The sequence below is a fragment of the Hyalella azteca genome, unplaced genomic scaffold, assembly GCF_000764305.2.
Source record: "Hyalella azteca isolate HAZT.00-mixed unplaced genomic scaffold, Hazt_2.0.2 contig8032, whole genome shotgun sequence".
Taxonomy (NCBI): Eukaryota; Metazoa; Arthropoda; class Malacostraca; order Amphipoda; family Hyalellidae; genus Hyalella; species Hyalella azteca.
Window position 1 is genome coordinate 221,949 of NW_025938138.1, and position 25,651 is coordinate 247,599.

Here is a 25,651-nt window from a genome sequence, read left to right on the forward strand (position 1 = left end):
ATATCAGCCATGGCGCAGCGCAGTTTTAGGGATAGATGGCCGGTTATAGTTTCACGGCTCCATCCTGCTAAAGCGCGACCAGCCCGGCTAAACCCGGCGCCGGTCTCGGCTCAAAATTTTAACTGGGAAGCAGACATTAGCTTCCCGATTACAACCTGGTCTTACTTGATGCAATTCCATTCTAGTTATTCACAAGATTTGTCTATTGACCAACTGCTTGTAAAGCTTCAGTTCATTAAATGATATTCTGCGTTTGCTGCTATAAAGATTTCGTACTACGCTGCATGCGCAAGTGCTTAGCAGTCGTGAAGTGAAAATAGTTCAGTTAATGATGCGACCATCAATCAGGGAACGCTGGTTGCGATATATGTTCAGTAGTTTAAGATGAGTATAATAATAGTTTTTAATATATATATATATTGAATGTCTTATCTGTTGGTAAATAGTTTTTGGCGCCCGATACGTATTCAAGACGGAGGGCAATTTGAAGGAGTAATGTGGTGATCCTTTGCAAGTGAAAAAGCGGACGAATAGTTATAGGAAGTCAAGGTGTAATTTAATATTTTGATGAAAGTTAGAGATGATTCACACGTGCTTGCCGCCGAACCTGTATAATGGCGTCCAAATTCGTTCAAAATATTATCTCATTCAAATAAACTTTCAATTTCTGTAGTGTAATTTTGAAACTCTCTAATCTCCAGGGAAAATATTGTATGAAAAAAATCCAACCCAAAATTTGTACTTTTAACATTAAACACGAACAATGTCACTCTTTCATATTGCTTATAACAAAATTAATTTCAAACAGGGATATTTTTCGGTATTAACAATAACGAACATAATAACAATAACGAACTTCAACTCGAATGTACGAATAGCACAACCCCGACAACATTCGTGCTTAGGCAGCCATCATGTCAGCAGTTATGCATTACAGGCAGTAAGTTTTTGGACAAAACTAGGACAATATTTATATGAAATTGTATTAATGAAAGCGAAAAAAGACCATAGCAGAAAATGTCTCTTACAGTCGTAGAAAGTAATTGGATCTTATGAAACAAGTGCAACATTATTGGACGAAAAGGCGTCAACGTGGTTAAGAAGAAAATAACAATGACAAAATATTAGTTTTTCCTATAGTAAATTTGATGATGAGATGCTTGCAAGTTACGAATTGATGTGGGTTGTAGTTGTGCTGCTGCTGCGGCATCAAATTTTATGGAAATTGCGACTAATTTCTATACTGCAAACGAACGTACATGGGATACTCTATTCAACATCATGTATTATTTCCTTGCAGCACCCGACCAATCATTTTCCAACACCGTAAACATAACTTCATTCTACTTATGAGTTATGGCGAGTTGTACACAACCAGGGGCCGGATTATCAAAACATCACTAAGTACACGTAGCGACTTACGTGTGTCGGAAGTGCTGCTATGATGACATAACTCTAGCGGTGGTATTATCAAAACATTTGCGCGGGAAGCTACGTACAAGAAACAGTACGTAGCTCTACGCCTGCTCGGAGGTGTCGAATGTGGAGTTACGTACAAGTTTTGAGTGTGCCGAAGCAAATTAAAACTATTGATTTACTTGCAACACGGTGAATTGTGATAGAATTTTGTCAATAATTTAATATAGACACAATATGTGATTGTGCTAAACGGTGTTTTTGGGAAAAAAATTAATTGAGTTAATGCCAGCTAATTTGTCTTCCTTTTGTGCTATAATTTAAACGAAAATTTTGATATTTATAACTAGGAGTTTAATGATCATTCACTGAAACAATATCTTCATGCCTTTTAGATTTAAAATTAAGTTGAGGTTGACAAGCCAGCGATTTTTATAGCTTCGTACACAAATTCCTTTCTTTCTCCGCTGATAGTTGAACTCCAACTCGCAAAATGTTCTTGTTGTAAGCGAAAGCCGAGGTAACTCAACATGAGCTTTATTCAACAAGAACGCAACATCCTGGAACAAAATAACACTACTATAAAACAGGAAATCGGTAACGTAATAAGAATATATTCATATGTGAAGGTCTTACACATAACTAAACTATTTACAGAATACTTACAAGGAGAACAGTAGTTGTAGGTCTTGAACGTACAAGAGCCGAGTCAATGCTAACATTGGCCCGTATGCTAAATAGGACACTAGCACTACGAAGTAGCACTATGCACTACGAAGTGTCCTGTTGCGATGCTAAATACGTCACAGACACTAAGCACTTCGAAGTAGCTCTACAATGTTTAGTGTCGCTTAGTGTCGCACTACTGATTCGTATGCAGAAAGACTTTGAAGTGCTTCTTCGCTGTTAGAGTACTTTATAGTGCCGCACTACGCTACGAGTCTATTGAAGAATGGTAGTTAAGTGCTCAAATAATTAATTATTCCCTAAGTAATTCTCATTCTTTACAGAAGATTGACGTAAAATGTTTAATTGTGATGGTAATGGTACTAGTGACAATTGTGATGGTAAGCTGAAATTCGCAATGCGTCTGCGCACCTTTCCCATCATATATTCAAAGTCCACGCTTCCCAAAGACATCGAACAAAAGAGAGAAGCATGGAAAGTTCTTGCAGAAGAATTCAAAATGACTCCAGAAAAAATATATATATTCAAAACATGGTATCGAAAACAAAAAAAAAGTATTTTCTACTTCTACGCTGTTCATCTGTTTCGCCAAGGAAAATGTCAGTCATACGAATAACATGTTGTTCACTGAAGCGGTACACTTTTTTATATTCATGGCATGTAGTTCCTGAGGTTTTTACGCGATGATGCCTTTGCTGTAAGCCAAACAGATCCATAGCTGACGAAGTAAACAAGGTGAAATATACCGTAGTGTCGTCGTGAAGTGCGGTGTGTAGGACAATTCATATTTTTGTAGTGCGCGTTATGCTTTTGGCCCTATTTAGCATACCAACCGTAGTGTTCCATGCCGCACTATGGCTTGTAGTGCGTAGTGCTACTTCGTAGTGCTAGTGCCCTATTTAGCATGCCAACCGTAGTGTTCCATGTCGCACTACGGCTTGTAGCCGCACGCACTACGGCTTGTAGTGCGTAGTGCTACTTCGTAGTGCTAGTGCCCTATTTAGCATGCCAACCGTAGTGTTCCATGTCGCACTAGTACGGCACTACGGCTTGTAGTGCGTAGTGCTACTTCGTAGTGCTAGTGCCCTATTTAGCATACGGGCCAATGGTCATCAGTTCTAGAGCGAAGTAACTTACTAGTAGGAACTATAGTACGGAATACTAGGTACATGTAGGCGCTACAACAGAAATTTCATGACAGTTCTAAATTTTAGGTGGCTCTCGAAAAAAATGTCCTCTCCTCTAATATTCAATGGGGATAATGTAATTTATTGCCTTAATTGCAAAAAATTACAATCACTGCGTTGTCTATGCCATTTGGACAACGTCTCACTGATTTTTCCATATGCTCCCTAGTCAGTCAACGCCGATGCCGCTGACGAGGCACAACCTCCTTTCATCCACGCGTACTGCGCACTGAGCCGACAGGAGCTAGAATAGCAAATTCAGAGCCTCTGATTAATCAGTTAGTTGGATGGTTTCGATAATACCTTTTCAGATGAGTCTTGCGTAAGACAGTTTTGTTAATGCCAAATTTTGACTGACTTACGCAATACGTAACTTTTTGAACGTAAGTACGAAAAGTTACGAGTACTTAGCGAAGTTTCGCTAATCTCTGCCCAGCTCATTTTTCTCAAACCCATTGGATGAATTTTGATTTATATACATATTTATATCAGTTACTCTACGAATATCAGTTTTCTAAAGCAACGGAGATCCATAATAGATACTTTATCCAGCTTAAACTGGTAAATATTTATCAGGTTGATTCAAGATCGCCATCCCCACTCCGAGTATTATGGATAAGGTTACTCACTCGTAGCTCGGGAACTGAGCCCATCACATTATCTACGTTTAATGCATGCAACTTCATTTAAAAAAACTTAAAATTGAATCCACTGGTAGATTAAATTTTCTCGCGGACTGTAGCATCGTAATATGAGAGAAGATATAAGTTAAAACAGAAATTTTATAGATAAAATTTAAAACAAAATAAATAACCCTAATGAATTAAAAAATGGAGTAAGAATTAACTATTTGAACAATTATTATTCACACAGCATTCTCATTAATTATTGTCGCAGACAGCATCAGTTAGTGAGGTCGTAGAACCCGAGTAAAACAGCTATGTGTTTTCAACAATTCGTTCAATTATTTAATGCAATTTTTCGCTGATTATGTACTAAATATGTCAACTAGCTCAATGCTTGTATATATTCAATGCGTAAAATGATTTTATAGCCTGTGCATATTATAATAATTTCTGTGATGTTACTGAACTTAGCTGGATAGGCTAATTGCGTAACTGCTGGGGCTGGATAAATATTAGTTTAGTTAAGGATGCAATTTCCTGTTCGAGAAATGAACTTTGCGCGTAATTTTCAGCAGTTATGGACATGACACGACTCAGCATTTATTATTAATAGTAAGTTTTAAGGCTTAATTTTGATAACTTATTATTGGAACCCATAACTGTTATAGCGGGAAGCAGTAACTGCTTATATATGTATGTTTATCACGCTAGATATATTCGTAGCATGTTGCGTAGAAATATTACGAAGCATCTGTATTTCTACGCTCGTCTCTCATTCCTGTACACGTTGATCGTGCCCCACATGTGCTTGCTGCCGAACACGTGTAATGACATCAAAATAAGCGTAAAATGTTGTTTCAATTTGATGATATATTAAAGTTGTGTCGTGTCATCTTGAAACTTGTAGAAGCGATGAGGAAAAATTATTGAGTCCCGCTCAATTAATAGCTGTAAATTAGCATATATACGACTAATGGCAATCCATTCCATGGAACTAATAACAAAAATTATTTTCCAACTGTGATCATTTTCGAAATACGAATAATGAACATTATTTGCACGCTTAAGAACTTCACTCATACATATATGGTGTATTTGTAAAATTTAATAAATAATAATTATTAATAGTTAATAATTTTTCCTCGTTGGTTCCCCAGTTTCAAGATGACACAACACAACTTTGACGTTTCATCAAAATAAAATAATATTTCATGTTCATATTGACGCCATCACACAGGTTTGGCAGCAAGCACATGTCCGGCACGACTAATATACAATGCAGAGAGGAGACGGGCTCTTCGATGTAAATAAGTATCATTTACTACACGCACCATGCAAAGACCAGCGCTTGCACGATGCTTACACTTGACCGAATTCGCCTCCCACCACCGCGGTGCTCGCGGGCGTCAAAAAAAATAAAATATTTTCATAATAAATATCTACACACTAACATCATAAGTAGACAATGCTGTTCATCCGTAACGGCTGAACATTACGTGCAAGGTTCGATTTTTTTACATCCCTAACTAAACTATTATTCGCTCCACACTGCCAGATATTCAAGTAGTCTATCCAGCTAAGTTCATCATTATTGAAATTATTGTAATATACACAGGCTATAGAATAATTTTACGCGTTGAAGATTTGCAAGCTTTGATCTAGTAAACATATTTGAAATATTATCAGTCATAAATTATATTGAATAATTGAACGAATTTTAATAATAACACATAGTTGTTAACTCGGGCTCAGAGACTTCAATAAGTGACGATATCTGTGACAATAATTAATGAAAATGCTGTGTTCAGAAGTTCAATGATTGTTCTATTAATTAGTTCATAATGTATATATACTTCATTAGTAGGATTTATTTGGTTTTAAATTTATCGATGCAATTGCTGTTTTGACTTTATATCTCCACTCATATTACGATGCTGCAGTCCCAGAAAAAAATTAATATACTAATTGATTCCATTTTAGGCATTATTTTTGAAATAAAAGTGAATGCGTTGAGCGTTGAAAGTTTGATGTGCTCAGTTCCCATCTATGAGTAACCTTATCACCTTATCCATATCAATTGAAGTGAAAATTTAGGGATGAATTCTGTTAAAAAATATGGACGAGTCTACGTCAGAATACGATTCTTTAAGAAGTTTCCTATGCCCCCGAAAACGGAATAAATTCCTAGAGTAACTAATATGTTTTAAAATAACCTCCATCATCTATAGATTTCGAGGATGTGACTGGTTGTGTAGGAATATGCATCACAAGAAAGATGATATAATACAGTCTAAGGAGAACTGGGGTGATTTATCATGAATTTAACAGAAGTGACCTTGGTGAATTCATTCGCAGTAAAGGATTTAGTTAAACTCACACAATTCAATAATAATACACGATGCCAGACGGAATCAATCGTACATCGCTCATTTTTTCCTAACACTCCATCTGAACAACATAAATAAAAACTAGGCTTAAGGATGTCTTCGTAATACATTCTTTTTAAGCAAGTTGACGCCTTTTCGTATAATAATATCACACCACACCCTTGGTTTTATTCAAGAATACGAGATCGAAATTCTTCAAGTTGCGTTAGGAGCTATTATCTTCAAAAGAAAATTCGCTTTTAATTTAATAACATATCAAATGAATAATGTGGTTACTTTGTAATACATATATATATGGAAAATATTCAATAATAATCATATAACAACAATTATCACAATAATAACCACCACCGCATGTCATCACAACTCAGCAACAGACATCACTCAGGCAGACGATGGACAGCGTGACACGGGAAGTAGTCTCAGCGCTTTTTTATTTACATCTTCCCATACTTGCGGTGAATAAAGTTATTGATCTGAACACGCCGAGTGACTGAAACAATCAGCAAGATTAGATCAGTGAGTTACGGGTTCGACATCCAGATCTCTGGGAAAATTCTGAGCTAGCAAGAATGTGCGACAGACCATCCATGGCCCAGTCTTCAGGGTTGACACCACGGTGTTATTATTATTATTTTATTGTGCAGGTGATGACAAATCAAACTCTTTAAATCGATTCCAACAATCGAATGAGTTCCACGCATGTGAATTATACCAAAGGCTGGAATGAACGAGACGTAAAATATGAAACGGATGAACATTTCTTATTGATCTACAAAATGAATGTTAATTTTTCATTAGGCAAACACCACCGAGTGTACTTACCAGACACGTGAGCTGTCGTGGCCGAGTGTACTTACCAGACACGTGAGCTGCAGTGGCCGAGTGTACTTACCAGACACGTGAGCAGCAGTCACACAACGCGCTCTTTTCGGAAAAGTTCAAAACTCGTCGATGGAAGTCCACTAATGTAGCCGAATATGCGATCAAATCAATCAAGTGATCACAGTCCCGATGATGGTTTTAGATGTTTTCGTGCATGGGGCGTGAATACAGCTTGCCAATCATCGTAATTTACCAGTTATTGGTTCCTGTTCTTTACCTGGTTCTCCTCCGCCGACAAACCAATTATGCAAATGGTATTGAAATTATTGATTTTGTATTGTGACTTTACCCTATATACAGTATATATTTGTTCAAGCTAAAACGCGATTATTAATAACTCGATTCATATATTCACATGTATACAGTTAATTCGAATTGGTATCTACATCGTTTTCAAATTATTTGATCTCTTTTAAGAATACATGAAATCATCAGCGGATATATGTATCATTTTAACCCTATTCCATCCATTTAGAAAAGCTTAATTTATATGAAATTTACGGCTTTGAGAAGTTAAGAGATAATAATGAAGAAAAATATTTCATAATTTTATCTCACAACACGACATTAACCTTGCGTCTAAAAGACAATCCAGCAGTTTAAATAACAGACGTTCTCGCATGTTTTTCTGGCGGGCCAGAAGTGGGCGAACGTCTGCTAGGCCCAACTGGACCGACCGCTTCATTCTTCTACTAGACGAGGTCTCGTGCGCGTGTTGCTTCTCCAGGGAACGTAGCTCTTCTTAAACACACATGGCGCTTGATAAAAAGCCTAAGTTATTATTGTTGCTTATTATACGTCTTATCATAATAGTTTTACGTTGCTGATTATACGTCCAGTTGTGGTTACTGATTATACGTCCAGTTGTGGTTCCTAATTATAAGTTCAATTTTTAAAAGTATCGCAATTGTAAGAAGCACACAAGCAAGGATTGATTAAAAAAAATGGCTGATTTGTGTAATTCGAGTGGAAGTACGGCGATCCAACAACTGATCGGCAGAAGTTGCAGTTCAGGAAATAGCTCGAAATTCGTGCGAGAAATGGAGCTGCGCATGTGCAAGCGCATGGTGGAGTTTAAGAACGAAATGTCAGCTCTTGGTCCTGCAAGAAAAATGGAATTCAATCACAACGGGTGAGTCTTTCGGGAGTTTTACTTTAGCTCTCAGCTTCACGCTTATATAGTTGCTAGCAGTTGTATTGCTGAAGTTAACATATCATTTATTTGTAACATTTGCCCTAAACTGTAATTGTGAGCATTCGCCTCTGGTGTCCGTCTCTTGTTTTGTGTGGATTTGGATCACTGGCGCGCTTGCCCTAGAACAACATTCAGGCTTTGTATCGGCGGCTGCTACGCGACGCATATTCTTTTAATGAGAGCAAAGTGAGGTCAAGGAGGAGAGATATTAGAGCAGATGCTACAGGGAGCGAAAAGTTTGTGTTAAATGTATAATACAAATTTTTATCGGGGAAAGGAAATTTAGAAGGAAGAGTTATTTAGTCTATTATTACCATTTCCCATTTATTAAACTGTATTTCTAGATTGTTCCTACGACAGAACAGAAATCAAAATTTTCTGGTTATATTCTTACGCTGAACCCAAATATCAATTTGATATTGCTGTCTTAGCTCTATTTATTGAATTGTATTGATAGTTTTCATATTTACACGTTGGAGATTTAAGATGAGGTTTAAGACCAAATGCTTTAGCTGGCGGTGCTGCCAGGTTAAATTTATAAAATTGTATTTTTATAATATAAAGAATATAAAATAATCTAGGTCGATTATATGCTCGCTAGTTCACAGCTTCTGAACATTTTTTTGCTACTGCCCAAAAGTAATCGGTCATGTTTGAGGTATTCAGTTTACCCTGGTACCGCTTCTTCACCTTAGCCATCTCCTGATGAAAGCGTTCGCCATGTTCGTCAAACTGACTCTTGTCACACTGAATGTCCACCACGAGTTCGCGTATCTGTTACCCACTAATACACCTGCCTTGATTTTCCCCAGGCTATTCTTTAAGAATTTTTAATCAAATATTCAAATGCAGCAGCATCTAGATTGAGTGCTTCTGCAATATTTTTCACCAGACTAATTTTTAAATGTAGGGGTTGCAGTAGAATTTCACTGCGCTCAACAATTGCTGCCTGAATCGCATTCATGACACAAGGTTATTAAGATTGTCTTTCAGGCCATTCCCGTTTGATGTTATGATCCGCCCCGGTACTGTAACAGGTTGCTTTTCTATGCACCGCTTATATGAATGGTAATTAAGTTTGACCTGAGGGTTGGTTCGGTTAATTGTAACGGGATCCGTGGATATAGAGGAACAGCGTAAACGATTATAGAATATACTTTCAGGATTATAGTTCGGCTTTACAGTTTAGGATAATAAGTCTGGAGTGTATCTTCTACTCTGGCGTTAATTTAGGGTTACTGTCCTGGTTGATATGGACAGGAGTAAAGGCTTATACACGACTGTTCTCGGCCCAAGACTGAGGTTTCCTGGTCTGGGCAGAGCTCATATACTGTAGCTTCGCTATTTGACGTCACCAAGAGCGTGACTTGATAAACAGGAAAGGCTAATACAACTATACAAGAAAATGTTTATGAATATATCGCATGTGAAGGAGATTATCTTCCAACAAGGAAGATATTAATGAGGAAATATCCAGGGACGAATGGTATCAACATTGTCACCTGACAGTACCTTGACTATGCCACTCCCATAGAAAGCAGTAGTACCTCGAGCTGAAACCCTATATAGAAGTGCTTCAGCTTTCAAGACAACACAAATGACGTTCTCCTCCTTTGACCTTGATCAGGACTAGCTTCATAATGTCACATATAGAAAGTTACAGTGGGTGCAGTCGTTGGCGGACAACCAAAGATAAGGTAGTTTAAGCTACTCACGTTTTCAGTCAAACACACAGTAGCTTAATTATTAGCTGCTGTTACTCAAGTTCTGTGTAACGAATAGCACAAGTACCTCCGAAAACGCTTCTAAATTTGTTCGATACGTTCTATAACGGATAACTATTTGTGTATCTTATTTGCATTTGTGTACTATCAAACACACTGGCCTGGATTTCTTCAGTTGACAGTTTTGGTAATAAAAATATGATGTACATAACTATCACCATCGAACGTTTTTGCATCCGTAAATTGCTTCAGGACACTTAGTTTCAGGGGCATAGATAGCATTTACCGTGTTATTATTAATTGTATTCACTGTGTTATTATTATTTCTATTCACTGTGTTATTGTTAATTTTACCTTTTCTCCAGCTCGCGGTTGGTGCGTATCATCAACAACGAGGTTGAGGTGGTAGACCCGCGGACGCAACGAGTTGTTCAATCCCTCAGCAATGGAACAAATTTTCAGTGAGTACTGTACCTTGTGTTTTTTTTGCTACATCCAATTTATCCAATTTATTTATGGAACTATTTAAACCCTAAAAGGTGTTTGTGAGAGCCTAGCTGATTTACTATAAACTGCTTCTTTCGCATGAAAAACATGGAAACGAGCCTGCTGAGTAATACAATTCAAATATTGTAGTCTCAGCGTTGATTAGACCGGCCATGTTGGCCTGTCACCGATTCTCAACCACCCAGGCACCTTGCCAATTTTGACCAGAATTTTTACCAATAGTTGTGGCTTTTGAACCCCCAACTCGCAGCTCCAAACTTGGCGATCTTAACCACTCGGCCAATCCGATAAGTGCAGGAAGGATTCGTATTAAGAAATTGATAGCACTACCCTGAAATCAAATTGAAGGTTCTTTCAAAAAAATTTCCTTTAAATTGTTTATGCGAGGGAAAATAATGATGGCCTCAGGGGTGACTGACTTTCCGTTGCTTGCCAACAAATGATGATTTATTATTATTTTGAAGTAGGGTACGGAGTCATAAGATAAATTTTTGAGCAAAAGTCGCTGGCTCTAGAATTGAGTTACTTCCGAGTTGCCCTGATGGGACCCTGGCGCTGTTGAAATGATTAATTGTAACAACTTTTTAATTGACTGTAGTACTGTGCAAATAAATGGGGTATTTTATTTTAATTATTGGTGCGGATAGTAATAAAAATATAACTTAAAGGCTGATATGCATTGCAACAATCACAGCTGCATTGAAATAACGTATCGGTCGTTGCTCAAATGCCTTGATTTTAACCCTCTTCCGTCGTATGTCACTCTCCGGGACCATAACTTTAAACTTAAATTATACGTAAAGTATTAAGTGTAGCAACCTGAGGGGGTACGTTTGTACGCAACAGAGAATATTTCGAAGTAGTCGTACGTGGCGGTAACCATCAGTGCAAGTTATTTTGCGCTCACTAGCAACTTATCCTTTTTGGGAAAATAGGCTTGTGACAATATTGCACCGGTTACTCATGTCAGGCGGTAGAGGGTTAAGCTCTGCTCCAACTTCACTGGTAGATGATTGAGTTCTGCAAAATTTGCAGATTCACGGAGGTCGACCACGAACTGATCCTCAAATCCTGGAGAACTGATGCACACCACTCAGAGTTACAGCTTCGGGATTTACGGTTCCCGTCCTCACATGCCGGCAGGATCCGTTTCCCTGATCAGGCGATGTTACAATATGTTTACTCACAGAAGGATAGGTCCATCCTGAGTAACATGCTTGTCTCGCATGGATCAGGTCACTACCAATTTGAGGAGAAACGGAAGCTTGTGTTGCACAACAAATCAAGGTTAGTATTTTCTTGGATTAAACTGTAATTTATGCTGTTCTATTAATGTTTTGATCTTGTTTTCCGTTTACCACATTTTCATAGCCACCATGAAGAAATTATGAGGCTTATGTGAAAAATTTCTAATAATTTTCCACATACATTTTTGTATACCATCAAGCAGCAATGACTTAAATATATTTTTTGCAATCCCCGTTCGGAAATTCATCCGGAATCATCAAAAACTTTTGTTCGTGAAAATTTTCTTCGTTGATATGATGAATTCAGCACCTGGAATTTCTCATGCAAAATTTCAAGGACTTCTACGTGCACTGCACTCAAAACTAAAAGATTTTATTAGATTCTCATCCCCCCAAAAAATCTCCGACCGTTTTCCAGACGAGGATAATGTTTCTCTGATCCGTTGCAAGTCATTCAGATTCAATGCTCGAGGACTCACTCAAGTCTTGTGAAGAAAAATTTTCCAGCATTAATTTAATCTAGTGTTAAATATTTATATATCCTACATCCTAATATGTTCAATTTAATTACAATATTACTTGGAGAACAGTATGACTAAACTATATCATATGCATTAAAATGAGAATGAAATTAACTGATTAATCAAGGATTCTTACATCACCTAGACAATAAGCCTTAGAATTTCTTCTTAGCTTTTCGATGACGGGGGATAAGCCCCCTGCAAAGACCATCAGTGCCGTCTGGGAACGAAATAAAAACGCTATCTGTTTCGCTTTTGCACCTGATGAGAGTTGTCTGCTATTCCAAAATATCGACGACCCTGTGAACTTCCTTGCTGTCCACAATCCTTCCTTCCCGACTTTACCCAAAGCTCTTAAACAGTTTGAGGTGAGAGATTCATGGCATTCGCTGCATATGAAATTTTGTGCATTGTTGCGTTTCTATTATTTATTGCGATTATTTATTTTATTTGTTTGCAATGAAGGTGGAACACTTGGCTCACCGTGACTCTCCCGGCGGAGTAAGCTCCAAGCTAACATAATATATAATTTGATAGGCAGTGTGATGATGAATTGCTGAGATTTCCAGGAGCAAAGAAGTGTATACTTTTTCAGGGTGGGCAACTACAGGTCCAAGCTGTCAGTGGCACGATCCCTGGTAGTTCAGGAGTCGCCAACGAACTCACCCACATTGTTATGAACGATGTTCCTCCAGATGCAGGCGGATGTTTCAAGATCGCGCCCAGAGGAAACTTCGTCGTCGATTGGACGTGCCAACGCTCTTCGGTTAGTATAAAATAGTTCCCATTTTTTAACGCCGTATCTGCTTGATTTGACACCATGAATGTATTGGGGCTGGTTTTCTAAACATTCATTGCAGACAAAGAACACAAATGCCTAGTAAAAATTTTGCCAAATAGTCTCAACTGAATAGTCAAACTTTAGAACGAGAAGCCGAACCAATGCGCCGTTAAAGGTTCTCGAAATAAAATATGCCAAGTACTAAAATCTTCAAATTTTATTCATCAAACCTGTTGTTTTCGTGATTCAATATTTCAAGTTCCATGTTAAACTTAGTACAATAAAACGAGTAGATCTGCGGTGCCATGCACAATGAAGTGTTTTCATCCTCTGCCCAGTACAATGAGTATAGGTATGAGTGGGTTGACTCAACATCCTTGTTTCCTCCTGATGTATTGACTTAACACTTACTGTTTTTATACTTAGCGTGCAATCAAGTGCAACAAATTTAAAAGTATAATTTCCATGAACCATTTTGCGAATCAAACGTGAGGTTGCATCTGACTTCCACTGTTGCTGTGCAGAGATTGAACACCTACAGCTTCGACCACGACGTCCCGACGTCTACATTTCACCACAACCCTCCAATTCTGAACTGCAAGGCGCAATTTACTCTCTCAAGAAAATGTGATGGGCTCTCATGTCTCCCTTTTGTTCTCAGCATCAACGGTCAAATCGCTATCGTCAACGATGCCAATAGTAACATAAATTTTTACCACTTGCGAGCACCGATACGATCTGAACTCTCCATTAATTTAAAGCCTTTCCACAAGTTTAATTCCAAGACGACTCCTCTGAACTCCATGGCACTAAGCCCAAGCTTTGACGTTTTTGTGACCAGTAGTTTTCATGATTGTGCGCAGTGGTATCACCCAAGATTTTAATTTAAATGCATCATCTACTGAAGAAATCATTAGACGATGTAAAACTCAACAGGCTCGGTACTTGATCAATGTCCGTTGACTAACTGTTTTCATATGGTTTGTGTTTACTGTATAATTTTGATGAAACTCTATGAAAGTTGCGTCTAAACTCTGGGATCTGTTAACAACTGGAGGCAAGTTATCAATTTTTCTTGGTAATCAATTTTTCTTGGTTAATGAAGAGCAGTGTAGTAGAAGTGTAGCTTTGTGGGTTAGAACCTCTTATGGTGCCCAGCAAATCAAGTTTTCTGCAGAGCATCAGTCAGCTGGAGAATCAGTGTGGTGCGAATTTTCTCTCAAAGGCAAAGATAGCCTCCTCATAGGCGTCGTTTATAGATCATCAAACAGTTCCTCTGATAACGATAAAATACCAAACAGTCTTTTACCGAGCATGGCTTTCCGTAGGTCACACACGTTGATCGTTGGTTATTTTAATCATCCAGAGCTAGACTGGACAGATGGATTCTCTCCAATGGATGAGAATCACCCAGCATCCTTGTTCATGGAGTCTGTGAGAGTCTCCTTCCTAGTCCAGCACGCTACTAAGCCAACCCATTATAGAAGTAAACAGACTCCCAATATTCTAGGCCTGGTGTTTACTAGTGACGAATCGATGTTAGATGAGCTTCGTCACGAGGCTCCATTGGGCAAAAACCATCACCAATCATTGTTTTTCAGTCTAAAGTGCTGTACAGAAAAGACGCCTCGACAGCGTGAGCGTTTGAATTTTGCGAAAGGCGACTATGATAAATTCAGTGAAGCAGTGAATGCAGTGAATATTTCGAACTGTATTAAGGACATGAATGTGGCTGAGTCATGGTTATTTCTCAAGGACATGGTTATGTCTGCAGTTGATGCGTGTGTAAATAAAATTAAGCTTGGTGGAGCCAAAAAAACTCAGTGAATGAACAGTACAGTTCTTGCTAAGCTGAAAACAAAAAAGGAAGCCTACCAGTGTTATTTGCAGACTCGTAGCGATGCTGACTATAACCTATACGCAAGAGCTCGAAATCAAGCTACTGAAAGCTGTCGCGCCGCAGTAAAAACCCTCGCAAAAATATTGCTAAAAATGCAAAAAAATAATCCGAAAGCCTTCTTTTTGTACGCTAGCTCGAAGTGCAAGATAAAGGACGGTATTTCTGATTTGAAAGTAGATCAACGAAAGATATCCTCTGATGCGGGCAGGGCTAACGTTCTTAATCAGTTTTTCAGTAGCGTATTCACTGAACAGGACTTGAACAGTATTCCAGCTATTGAGGAGCGCCCAGTCGGCTCTAAATTAACAAGTTTTGAAATACTAGAAGAAGAGGTTCTCAAGCGCCTTATCGCTGCAAATCCTAACAAGTCATATGGTCCGGACGGCTTCCACCCCAGATTACTCAAAAAGTTAGCAACTGTCCTAGCCGGCCCTTTGACGTCATTTTTTCGAAAAACTTTGAACGAAGGGATCTTGCCGGCTGACTGGAAAGAAGCTCAAGTGACACCATTATTCAAAAAAGTGACAAAAGCTGCCCGGGCAACTATCGCCCTGTCAGTTTGACAATTGTCGTTTGCAAGGTAATGCAATCTGTTGCGTGGGATCGACTGATATATCATTTGACTGCTAATAATCTATCAGACTGTCAACATGGCTTTATTGCCGGGAGATCCTGCATCACTAACCTCTTGTCGACTCTGAACGAATGGACCCGCCTGCTGGGCGAAAGGGAGCCAGTAGATGCAGTGTACCTCGATTTTGCCAAGGCATTTGACAGTGTCCCACATGAGCGGCTGTTGCGTAAATTGCAGTCTTTGGGAATTGACAGCTATGTACTCAATGGATCAGAGATTTTCTAGTAGGGAGGTGACAACGTGTCAGTATTAATGGGTCCGTATCATACTGGGCTTCAGTGCGCAGCGGCGCGCTCGGGCCTGTTTTATTCGTTTCGTTTATAAACGATCTGCCAGAAGCTGTGTCCAGCGTGTGCTCGATGTATGCTGACGACACAAAAATATCATTAAATATGTAATCTAACACGTTACGATTTGGTAGTAGACGATGCGAAACTGAATCGTAATTAAGTATGACCTGAGGGTAGTTCGTATGTTGCTAGGGACAGCCTGTAGATACAATAATTTTATTGATAGTTAGGTTACGTTTTTGTCATTTTGTTTTTGAGTTACTATTACGTGACCTCGTATAGACCCGCCCTGTAACTTGTCATTGCTATGAGATCCTTCACAGAGGTTAGTACTTGCATTATTTATCGTGTTGATCTTCGTGTTGACATAGTGGTGGATTATTTGGTTATATTTAATATTATTATTTATATTAGTTTTTATTTGTGTTATAATCATTTGTTAGAGTTCCGTTAATTCAAGTCCTTAATTTGTATTTATTTGTGTTTTTTCAGCGGGCTCCGAACCCAGAGCATGATGAGGAATTAATAGTCAAGAGCTAGAAAGATACACGGTTTATAGTTTTGTTTTCTTGTATTTATTCTTCTTGGTTATTATAGTTCTTAACTTATCAGTTTTTATTCATCCTTTTTTATTTACGATCATTGGCCAAGTGTTCGGGGTCAGATAATGTTTACTTATTGACTAGTCCCCAACAATGTAGCGGGATCCGAGGATATAGAGGAACAGCGTAAACGATTATATGATATACTTTTAGGATTATAGTTCGGCTTACAGTTTAGGATAATCAGATTATAAGTTGGAGCTTTGACACTGATGTCTTCGGCGTACAGTTGAAGCATGGATAAGTCTAGAGTGTATCTTCTACTCTGACATTAGTTTAGGGTTACTGTCCTGATGGATACGGACAGGAGTAAGGGCTTACATACGACTGTTCTCGGCCCAAGACTGAGTTTCCTGGTCTGGGCAGAGCTCATATAGCTTCGCTAATTGACGTCACCAAGGACGTGACTTGATAAACAGGAAAGACTAATACAAGGAAATGCTTATGAACATATCGCATGTGAAGGAGATTATAATTGGAGCAAACTCCGTTTTAGGCTGTTTGCTTTTAACATGTTGAAAGCTCTATTTGATCTTTTGGATTGTTTCTTCCTCGAATTTAATCGTATCAGTAAAGAAAAAATGAGAAAGCTCGGCGGAAATGATTTCCGCCATCGCCAGCTTTCCTTCCGTTGACCTTGAGCGGCGCCGCGTTGTAGGCGCAGCCTGCATGCTCTCTCAATCGCTGATACGCAACCGCCCGAGCTGCTGCGCAGCTCCTCTGGTGACTACTTTACATCACCATCTTCAGTGCGTATTACCATGTGAGTTTTAGTAACACGTTTTAATGCAATTATCGTTTGATAATTGTAAGGCAATCGCCTTAAAATTGCTATATGTTAAATTAAGTAACCACTGTTCTAATAACTGTTTAGAGTTGCGCGTGTGAGGTGTTTGGGTTAGCGCTTGTGAGGCGGGACGGTTTTCCGCTGGGCGTGGTCCCTGTGATTCAGTGAAATTACTTTCCTTGCGCCGCCAGTGATTACTTAATAAGGTTCATTTTACTTGCATAAGCACTGCACAAAATAGCCCTAGCCCGTTTCGCTCAGCCGTTGACGAGCCCGTTAGCTATGCTGTCGTAGGGCGATCAAATCCTTTGATCAGGTCTATAGCGTATTCTGAAGCCAATACACTCGAGCTTTAGCATCCCCTCGCGAGATGCTTGAGGTATGGCCTTAGTTTACTGGAGAGGAAGACGGCTTCGTAGTACACTTGTCTTACGTGCCGTTCCTTGACCTGCGTACTCGTAAGAGGCACCAGGTACTCCGCGCAAGTCCAGAAAGCCTAATTTCTGGGCGACAGACCAACTTAGGCAAGGTAGGCGTTACAGCTTCGGCGGGAATCGCTACCAGACAACCGCCATTGGTACAATCGGCAGTTGCTTACCACCCCTATACCCGTCGGGAATTGGCAAGCACCGGAAGCACGCGTGCTTCGGTGTCTCCCCTCGAGCACATAGCGGATAATCAAATGGTATCGACGACAAATAGTGTCGACAACAAATAGTCTCGACGACAATTAGTGTCGACGACAAACAGTGTCGACGACAAACAGTGTCGACGACATACAGTGTCGACGACAAATAGTGTCGACGACAAACAGTGTCGACGACAAATAGTCTCGACGACAAATAGTGTCGACGACAAACAGTGTCGACGACAAACAGACGGTCATTCAGATTCAGTTTTCCCGCCACTCTGGCTGGAATCATTACCGGCGGGATCGCTTCCCGCGATCCCGCGCCTTATTTTTAAATTCAATCTGTATAGAATGCCTATGCGCTGTGTCGCCCGCGGTCATTCAGACTCAGTTTTCCCGCCATTCTGGCGGGAATCATTAGCGGCGGGATCGCTTCCCGCGATCCCACACCTTATTTTTAAATTCAATCTGCATAGACTGCCTATATGCGCTTTGTCGCCGGCGGTCATTCAGATTCAGTTTTCCCACCACTCTGGCGGGCATCATTACCGGCTGGATCGCTTCCCGCGATCCCGCGCCTTATTTTTAAATTCAATCTGAATAGACTACCTATGCGCTTTGTCGCCGGCGGTCGTTCAGATTCAGTTTTCCCGTCACTCTGGCGGGAATCATTACCGGCGGGATCACTTCCCGCGATCCCGCACCTTATTTTTAAATTCGATCTGAATAGACTGCCGATGCGCTTTGTCGCCGGCGGTCATTCAGATTCAGTTTTCCCGCCACTCTGGCGGGAATCATTACCGGCGGGATCGCCTCCCGCGATCCCGCACCTTATTTTTAAACTCAATCTAAATAGACTGCCGATGCGGTCTGTCGCCGGCGGTCATTCAGATTCAGTTTTCCCCCTAATCTGGCGGGAATCATTACCGGCTGGATCGCTTCCCGCGATCCCGCGCCTTAATTTTAAATTCGATCTGAATAGACTGCCTATGCGCTTCGTCGCCGGCTGTCATTCAGATTCAGTTTTCCCGCCACTCTGGCGGGAATCATTACCGGGGATCGCTTCCCGCGATCCCGCGCCTTATTTTTAAATTCAATCTAAATAGATTGCCTATGCGCTTTGTCGCCGGCGGTCATTCAGATTCAGTTTTCCCGCCAATCTGGCGGGAATCATTACCGGCGAGATCGCTTCCCGCGATCCCGCGCCTTATTTTTACAATTCAAATTGAATAGACTCCCTATGCGCTTTGTCGCCGGCGGTCATTCAGATTCAGTTTTCCCACCACTCTGGCGGGAATCATTACCGGCGGGATCGCTTCCCGCGATCCCGCTCCTTATTTTTAAATTCAAAGACCTTGAATATCGTCCGCAGAGGCGTGCACTGGAAGTGGAGGCAGGACACAAAACCACCAAAACTAAGATTCCCCATCACGGACTGGCACGGACCACTACAGGTCGACCTCATGGCCAGTCCACACTACAACAAACTACCCCTGTACGTGTCCGCCTTCGAGTGCCCGGGGGCAGTGGCAACGGATGTCCTAGCAGTCGACTGGAATCAGTGGCAGGGGGTGTACATCTTCCCCCCACCAAACTTCATACCGCAGTTGCTACCCAAACTGCAGGACTACACACATCACGGGGTCATTCTATCGCCACACAGACCATCAGCCGGATGGTACCCAGTCCTCCTCAAGAGAGCGCAGAAACAGATTCTTCTCCAAACTCGCCTCCACCAGAAGGCAGCCGTCGGCTTGGTCTCATCAGAAGAGTGCGGGAAATGGATCGCGTGGAGTTTCTAACCTTACTGTACTCAGAAAAGTTCTCCACCTCCGCCAAACGACTAGTCAGGGCCGTTCGTTCTTCGACCACGCGCCAATACCAATCTCAGTGGAAGCGCTTCCAAGAGTGGCTCCCTGCAGAAACAACCGACTTCACTCACGATACAGTTCTACGATTTCTCACCTTCCTCCACGAGGGGAAGCACCTGAAGGCTATGACGATACGTAACGTCAAGGCGGCGCTCAGAAAACCTCTGTACCTGGCCTTCGGAGTAAACACCACCGCTGAAGAATTCCAAGAGCTCTCGAAATCGCAGTTCCTCTCCGATCCTTCCGCTCCCAAACCAAACATCGACTGGTCCCTCGATGCTATCTTCAAACAGTTCGAATCTAGACGCTTCCGCCTTCCGCGCATAACAACAGAGGACCTTCTGATTAAATGTCTCTTCTTAACAGCTCTGGCATCCGGAAACCGAGCATCAGAGCTAGCTAACGCTTCTAGATCAGGGTGCTCCATCTCACCCACCTACGTATCGATCGCAGTCCTACCGGGCTTCATCTACAAAAACCAGTCAGTAGACAGGTGTCCACCACCCATCTCTTTCCCTACATTAGGTGGGAAACATGCGTTATGCCCTGCTTACCACTTGAAGGAATACCTCAAGCGAACGACCTCATGGGAACACAGGAACCACGTCCTCCTGGAGCCCAAGTCTCATAAGCCACTCAACGCCGGGAGATGCTCCTTTTGGCTGGCTCACGCCCTTCGTTCCTTCGGCGACTCTCCAGGAAATCCATCGCCAGGCTAGCCACTCCATCGCCTAGATGCGCAACGTATCCATGGAGGAAATCATGCGCAACGGCTTCTGGAGCACCCCCAACGTATTCTTCCGTTGCTATCAGAGGACGTTATCGGTTCCCAAAATACAGTTTGTAGCAGGGAGAACGGTCATTAATTAGTGCCAACACTATTGTATCTAACATTTGCATTGCCCCACTAATTAAGTAGACCTTGGTTTAAATATCTCGATTGCTTCTTTTACTTCTCATGGGAGTCTGAAAGTTTCCTCCCCCAGACCCTAAAGGGCGACTTTGGTAGAAAAGCAAACAGCCTAAAACGGAGTTTGCTCTAATTATTTTCGTTTGAGGAACGAAAACAATCTAATTAGAGCTCGGAATTTTAGGCTGTGCTGAGACCACCTCCTCCCCAAACTTTATTACGCGAGCAGTGCTGCGATTGAGAGAGCATGCAGGCTGCGCCTACAACGCGGCGCCGCTCAAGGTGAACGGAAGGAAAGCTGGCGATGGCGGAAATCATTTCCGCCTAGCTTTCTTCCTTTTTCTTTACGGATACGATTAAATTCGAGGAAGAAACAATCCAAAAGATCAAATAGAGCTTTCAACATGTTAAAAGCAAACAGCCTAAAACTCCGAGCTCTAATTAGATTGTTTTCGTTCCTCAAACGAAAATCTTTCAACATGGAAGACATCAATCAGGAAATATCCAGGGACGAATTGTATCAACATTGTCACCTGACAAAAATACAGTGAAGAATACGTCGCAAAAAGTACAGTTACAAGATGATCTTGACAGGCTTTTTGACTAGGCTGAGAAGTGGCAGCTGCGTTTTAATGCCAACAAATGTAAAGTAATCCACCTTGGCAAGAATAATGAACAGCAAGATTACAGTATGAGAAGACACGGTTGCAACGATGATGACGAGTGATGATGACGAAGTCGACAATGGAAAAAGATTTAGGAGTTAGTATCGACAATAAGTTGAAATTTTCTAAACATATTGAAGGTCAAGTTAATAAAGCCAATAAACGACTCGGACTGATCAGGCGCTCTTTCGAGTTCCTATATGCAGAAGCGATGAAGCAGTTGTTTGTTGCTGTCGTGCGCCCGAACCTAGAGTTTGGAATCGTCGTGTGGTCACCGAAACTTGAAAAGGACAAAAATTTAATAGAGAGTATTCAAAGACGTGCAGCATGGATAATTCCGGGCGTGAAAGGCAAGTCCTATGAGGAAAGATTAAAGATTATGAAGCTTCCAAGCCTCTGATATCGACGTCTGCGTGGGGACCTCATTGAAGCATACAAGTATACTCATGGCTTATACAAGGTCCCAGAAGGATTACTAGAATTTGAAACAAGAACCTACACCAGGGGCCACGGCTATAAACTAAAAACTGCGTTGTAACACATCCATGCGACAACATTCCTTCTCGCTTCGAGTCACTGACATGTGGAACAGCCTCCCTGATTGCATCGTTGACGCTCCGAGTATGAACGCCTTCAAGATCAGACTAGACGAAGCTATGCAGGAGCATATGTTCAGTCTTAGAATGCCTAGCAACTTACGGACCAGGCAATAAGTCCAGCAGCTATCTCAATCAATCGTCAGTTATGGAAAGATCGGGTTCCAAAGGCCGGATCCCTTGTGAATCAAGTCAGGAAAAGTTCAAAAATCGGCAACAGGCCTTGGGCCTATTTCTTCAGTGCCGACACTCCTATTCTATTCTGTATATTCAATATATTTAGTCACGTACATGTCTGTACTTTGTAAATATATCTATGTTGGCAACATGTGTGAAAAAGGGTAATATGATTTTGCGGCGAGTTATATTGGGTATAAAGATGGATAAGTTTCAGATACCCTGCTTTGAAACATGGTATAAATATTTTGAAACTGATAACTGCATTTTCTGCAGTCTACCCCGTTTATGCGATCATTTTAGTCAGGCTGAGTCTGTCGAGAGGTTGTCAGGTTGGAAAATGCAGGTTTCCTCTTTACAAATAACCAGCAATCCTCACCCATAGGATGTGACTCATCATTTCCGAGTGATCTGAAGGAGAAGTGTAAATGGATTAAAACAGATTACTCTTGGAGCGCTTGAAATGTAACTTAGTTAACGAAGAGTTCAGTTATTAATATTGAAAATTTGTTTTCAGGCTTTATGACCTTCTCTAGATTATAATTGACTACCTTCAATAAAAAAACAACACCGGTACATTCTTGTTATTAAATACAATGCTGGCTTGGTGAATGTTAGTTATACTGTTACTCACCTTATGTTTTGAGTCTGATCGACCGAATCCGTAACATGATCTTGTCACGGAGAGGAAGGGAATCATACAAATTTTTCCTAGTTTGGGCAGAATTATAATGCAAAAAATATGGGACTGAATACGCATCTGATAAGTGAACTAATGAAAATCCGTGAAAAATTCAATGCAATATTTAATCATAACAGCCAGGTCTGGACTCGTCCTGACCGGCACTCGTTCTGACCGGCAGCGGGACCGCGACGAACCAACAAACAAATTGAGCTAGTTGAGAGAATGCAGTGACCACCCCATACTCAGAAATAAGTTAGACTTTGTCCAAATAGCAATGCTCTTCTCACCCTCGTGTGGGTCAACTTGACCGGGTTTGGCCCAGCAAACTGGCGTATCGGTGCTACGTGCAGAAAGTGTCTCACTATTTCGACAATATGACCCATTTATTACACTATGACGTCAGCGCGCCGTCGGTCACATACCTGCGCTGCCAGACGCCCCACGACCGATCCAAGTCTGTCGAAACTGCAGCCTAACGGCATGAGGCTTCGCCCTCATCTATGTTAACAGACTGCTCAATGTCAGTAAACATACCTAACTTCCTGCCCCCACCCCAACAGATATCAAGATATCAAGACTAAACCGCACCCTCATCCCTTCACGGCAACTCCCGAGTGAACCTCTCCGAACCGCACCTTCCGACATTCCTATGCAGAGAGGCTATGGACGGATGCTTAGCTCTAAAGTGACACTAATCAACTGGAATTGTCGTGGCTACCGAGCCAACTTTACAGAGATTGTGTCACTTCTATGCAGGCCTCCAGGAGAGCATATTGGGACAATTTGTGCCTCGGCCTCCATCCGGACTCAGAGTTATTGCCCATTCACAAGCTGCTGAGGGCGTTCCAGACCTCTGATGATCCAGACTACGCCTGATATTCTTCATTAGTACCTCTTGTCCAGACCATTTCCTCAGCGTGTTCCAGACCCCTGATGATCCAGACCAGGCCTGATATGCTTCATTAGTACCTCTGACAAGACCATTGATAAATTCATCTTTTTAATCTATCAGCTGTTAACTGTGAGATTCCAAAAACACGGGAGAACTGAAACCGGCCAAACCTGTGGTGGACGACCGATGATATATATAGGGGGCCCGGAAGTAGTCCATTGACGAAAATGAAAGAAACAATATGATTAATTTTTCACTGTATATTTCATCGTGAATCGTGTACGTTTTTATGCATCATGTGTATAAGGATTAAATTCTTGAAGTACCAACTTTCTTAATCAGGATGCATTAATTTCATAAGTTGACTAGCAGATAATTTTACTTAATTAACTGGAATACTTCAGAAATTATAAATACAAATAGAATGCGAAGAAACCTAATAGATCACTTGAAATTCTGGACATTAAATGCTCTTCAGTATTGCCATGTTCTTCATGGTTCACATATATTTCACTCGAATAAATACCACGAATTCATTAATATTCATGCTGGCAACTCTGGAAAATATAATTTTCCAATATATTATCAAATAATTTTGCAGTTTATCTCAATATTATGATACTCAAGCTCCTAATCAATTAAATTTATTTTTCCTCTTCAAATTCGAGGAAAAACATTAATCTACAATTTTTTAATCAACTTCATGGAAATGTTTCAAATATTTAATTCTATTCATTCAACAAAATCGAACCAACCTTCAATGACATACACCGAACTTCTGCTGCAAATTGGGGTAATTCCTAGCAGCCAAATGCGTTTAGTTTCTAAATGAAGTCCTGAGAACTCGCAAAAATTCCAACAGCTTAATTAGATATTGTCTAGTAAATAACTATTATAATTTACTGGCCTTATAAATATTATGAGCTATTTTTTCCCATCAAACTCTGCATGAAACAATATGAGTACGGTATACTATGTTCTTTAAACACGTTTCAGACAAGTTTCACGGAGAGTCAATGTGCTGCCCTATGCAAGGCAAATTAACAATGAAATGGATATTTTATCGAAAAATTAATTCGTTTAGGTATCACTAGAAGATGAATCTCTCGAAGAACGACTCGTGTAGATCCTCTCTCCATAGCATCAGGCAGTAACCGAGCAGTAACAATAAATTATTAAAAAGTCGTCCGGCAGTCGGTGCAAATAGGCGGGGAGACGGGGTCAGCGTGGAGGTAGAGTCATGCTGAGGGAAAACAGTTGACACGAGCGGACGGTTTGAAGTACTGGCTGTGCACCAACAGCGCTCTAGCGTAAGGACTTTGTACTTGGGCCGTTATTCTTTAATATTTTTATCAATGAAATCGCCTCGTCTTTTAACGTGAACTGCAAGCTTTTTGCCCACGATGCCGTTTTCTATACTTTGAGAAGTTCCTACGATGAAAGGTGTGATTATATTTCGGAGTGAATTTGTCAAGACGGCTGTTAAAGAACAGGCTCACGCAGATGAGACTAAGTTATGCTTTTTACTCCCAGATCCGTTTCTTTTCTACGCGACATCACCTTCAGTGGGAAAGTTTTAGAATGGGTCGATGATTTTAAATATCTTGGCTTAATAATCGACAATAAGATTTCCTTCAATAAACACATTAACTACGCCTGTCAGGGGCTGCGTAAAGCCGACGGTGTTTTGCGTGCTCTATCAAGTGTTTTACCTCACTGTTAGGAAAAACGGTGAAAAAGGCAGATAACTGTGGTTTCTTGCAGTGCATTCCACGTTATGTGGCTTAACGTCACAATAACTTCATTTTTAGATTTTAGCGCGAGGTGGCGCCACAGTCGACAGTTAAG

The 25,651-nt window shown here is 40.7% G+C and overlaps 1 protein-coding gene across 1 annotated transcript; it reads left to right on the forward strand.

Moving 5' to 3' along the window:
• Positions 1-8,188: 8,188 nt before the first annotated feature.
• Positions 8,189-12,289, forward strand: LOC125178222. The gene is made up of 4 exons (XM_047881463.1): positions 8,189-8,320; positions 10,473-10,568; positions 11,650-11,901; positions 12,280-12,289. Exons 1-4 carry the CDS (start codon positions 8,229-8,231, stop codon positions 12,287-12,289), a joined length of 450 nt encoding a protein of 149 aa, XP_047737419.1. The 5' UTR covers positions 8,189-8,228.
• The last annotated feature ends 13,362 nt before the right edge of the window (positions 12,290-25,651 follow it).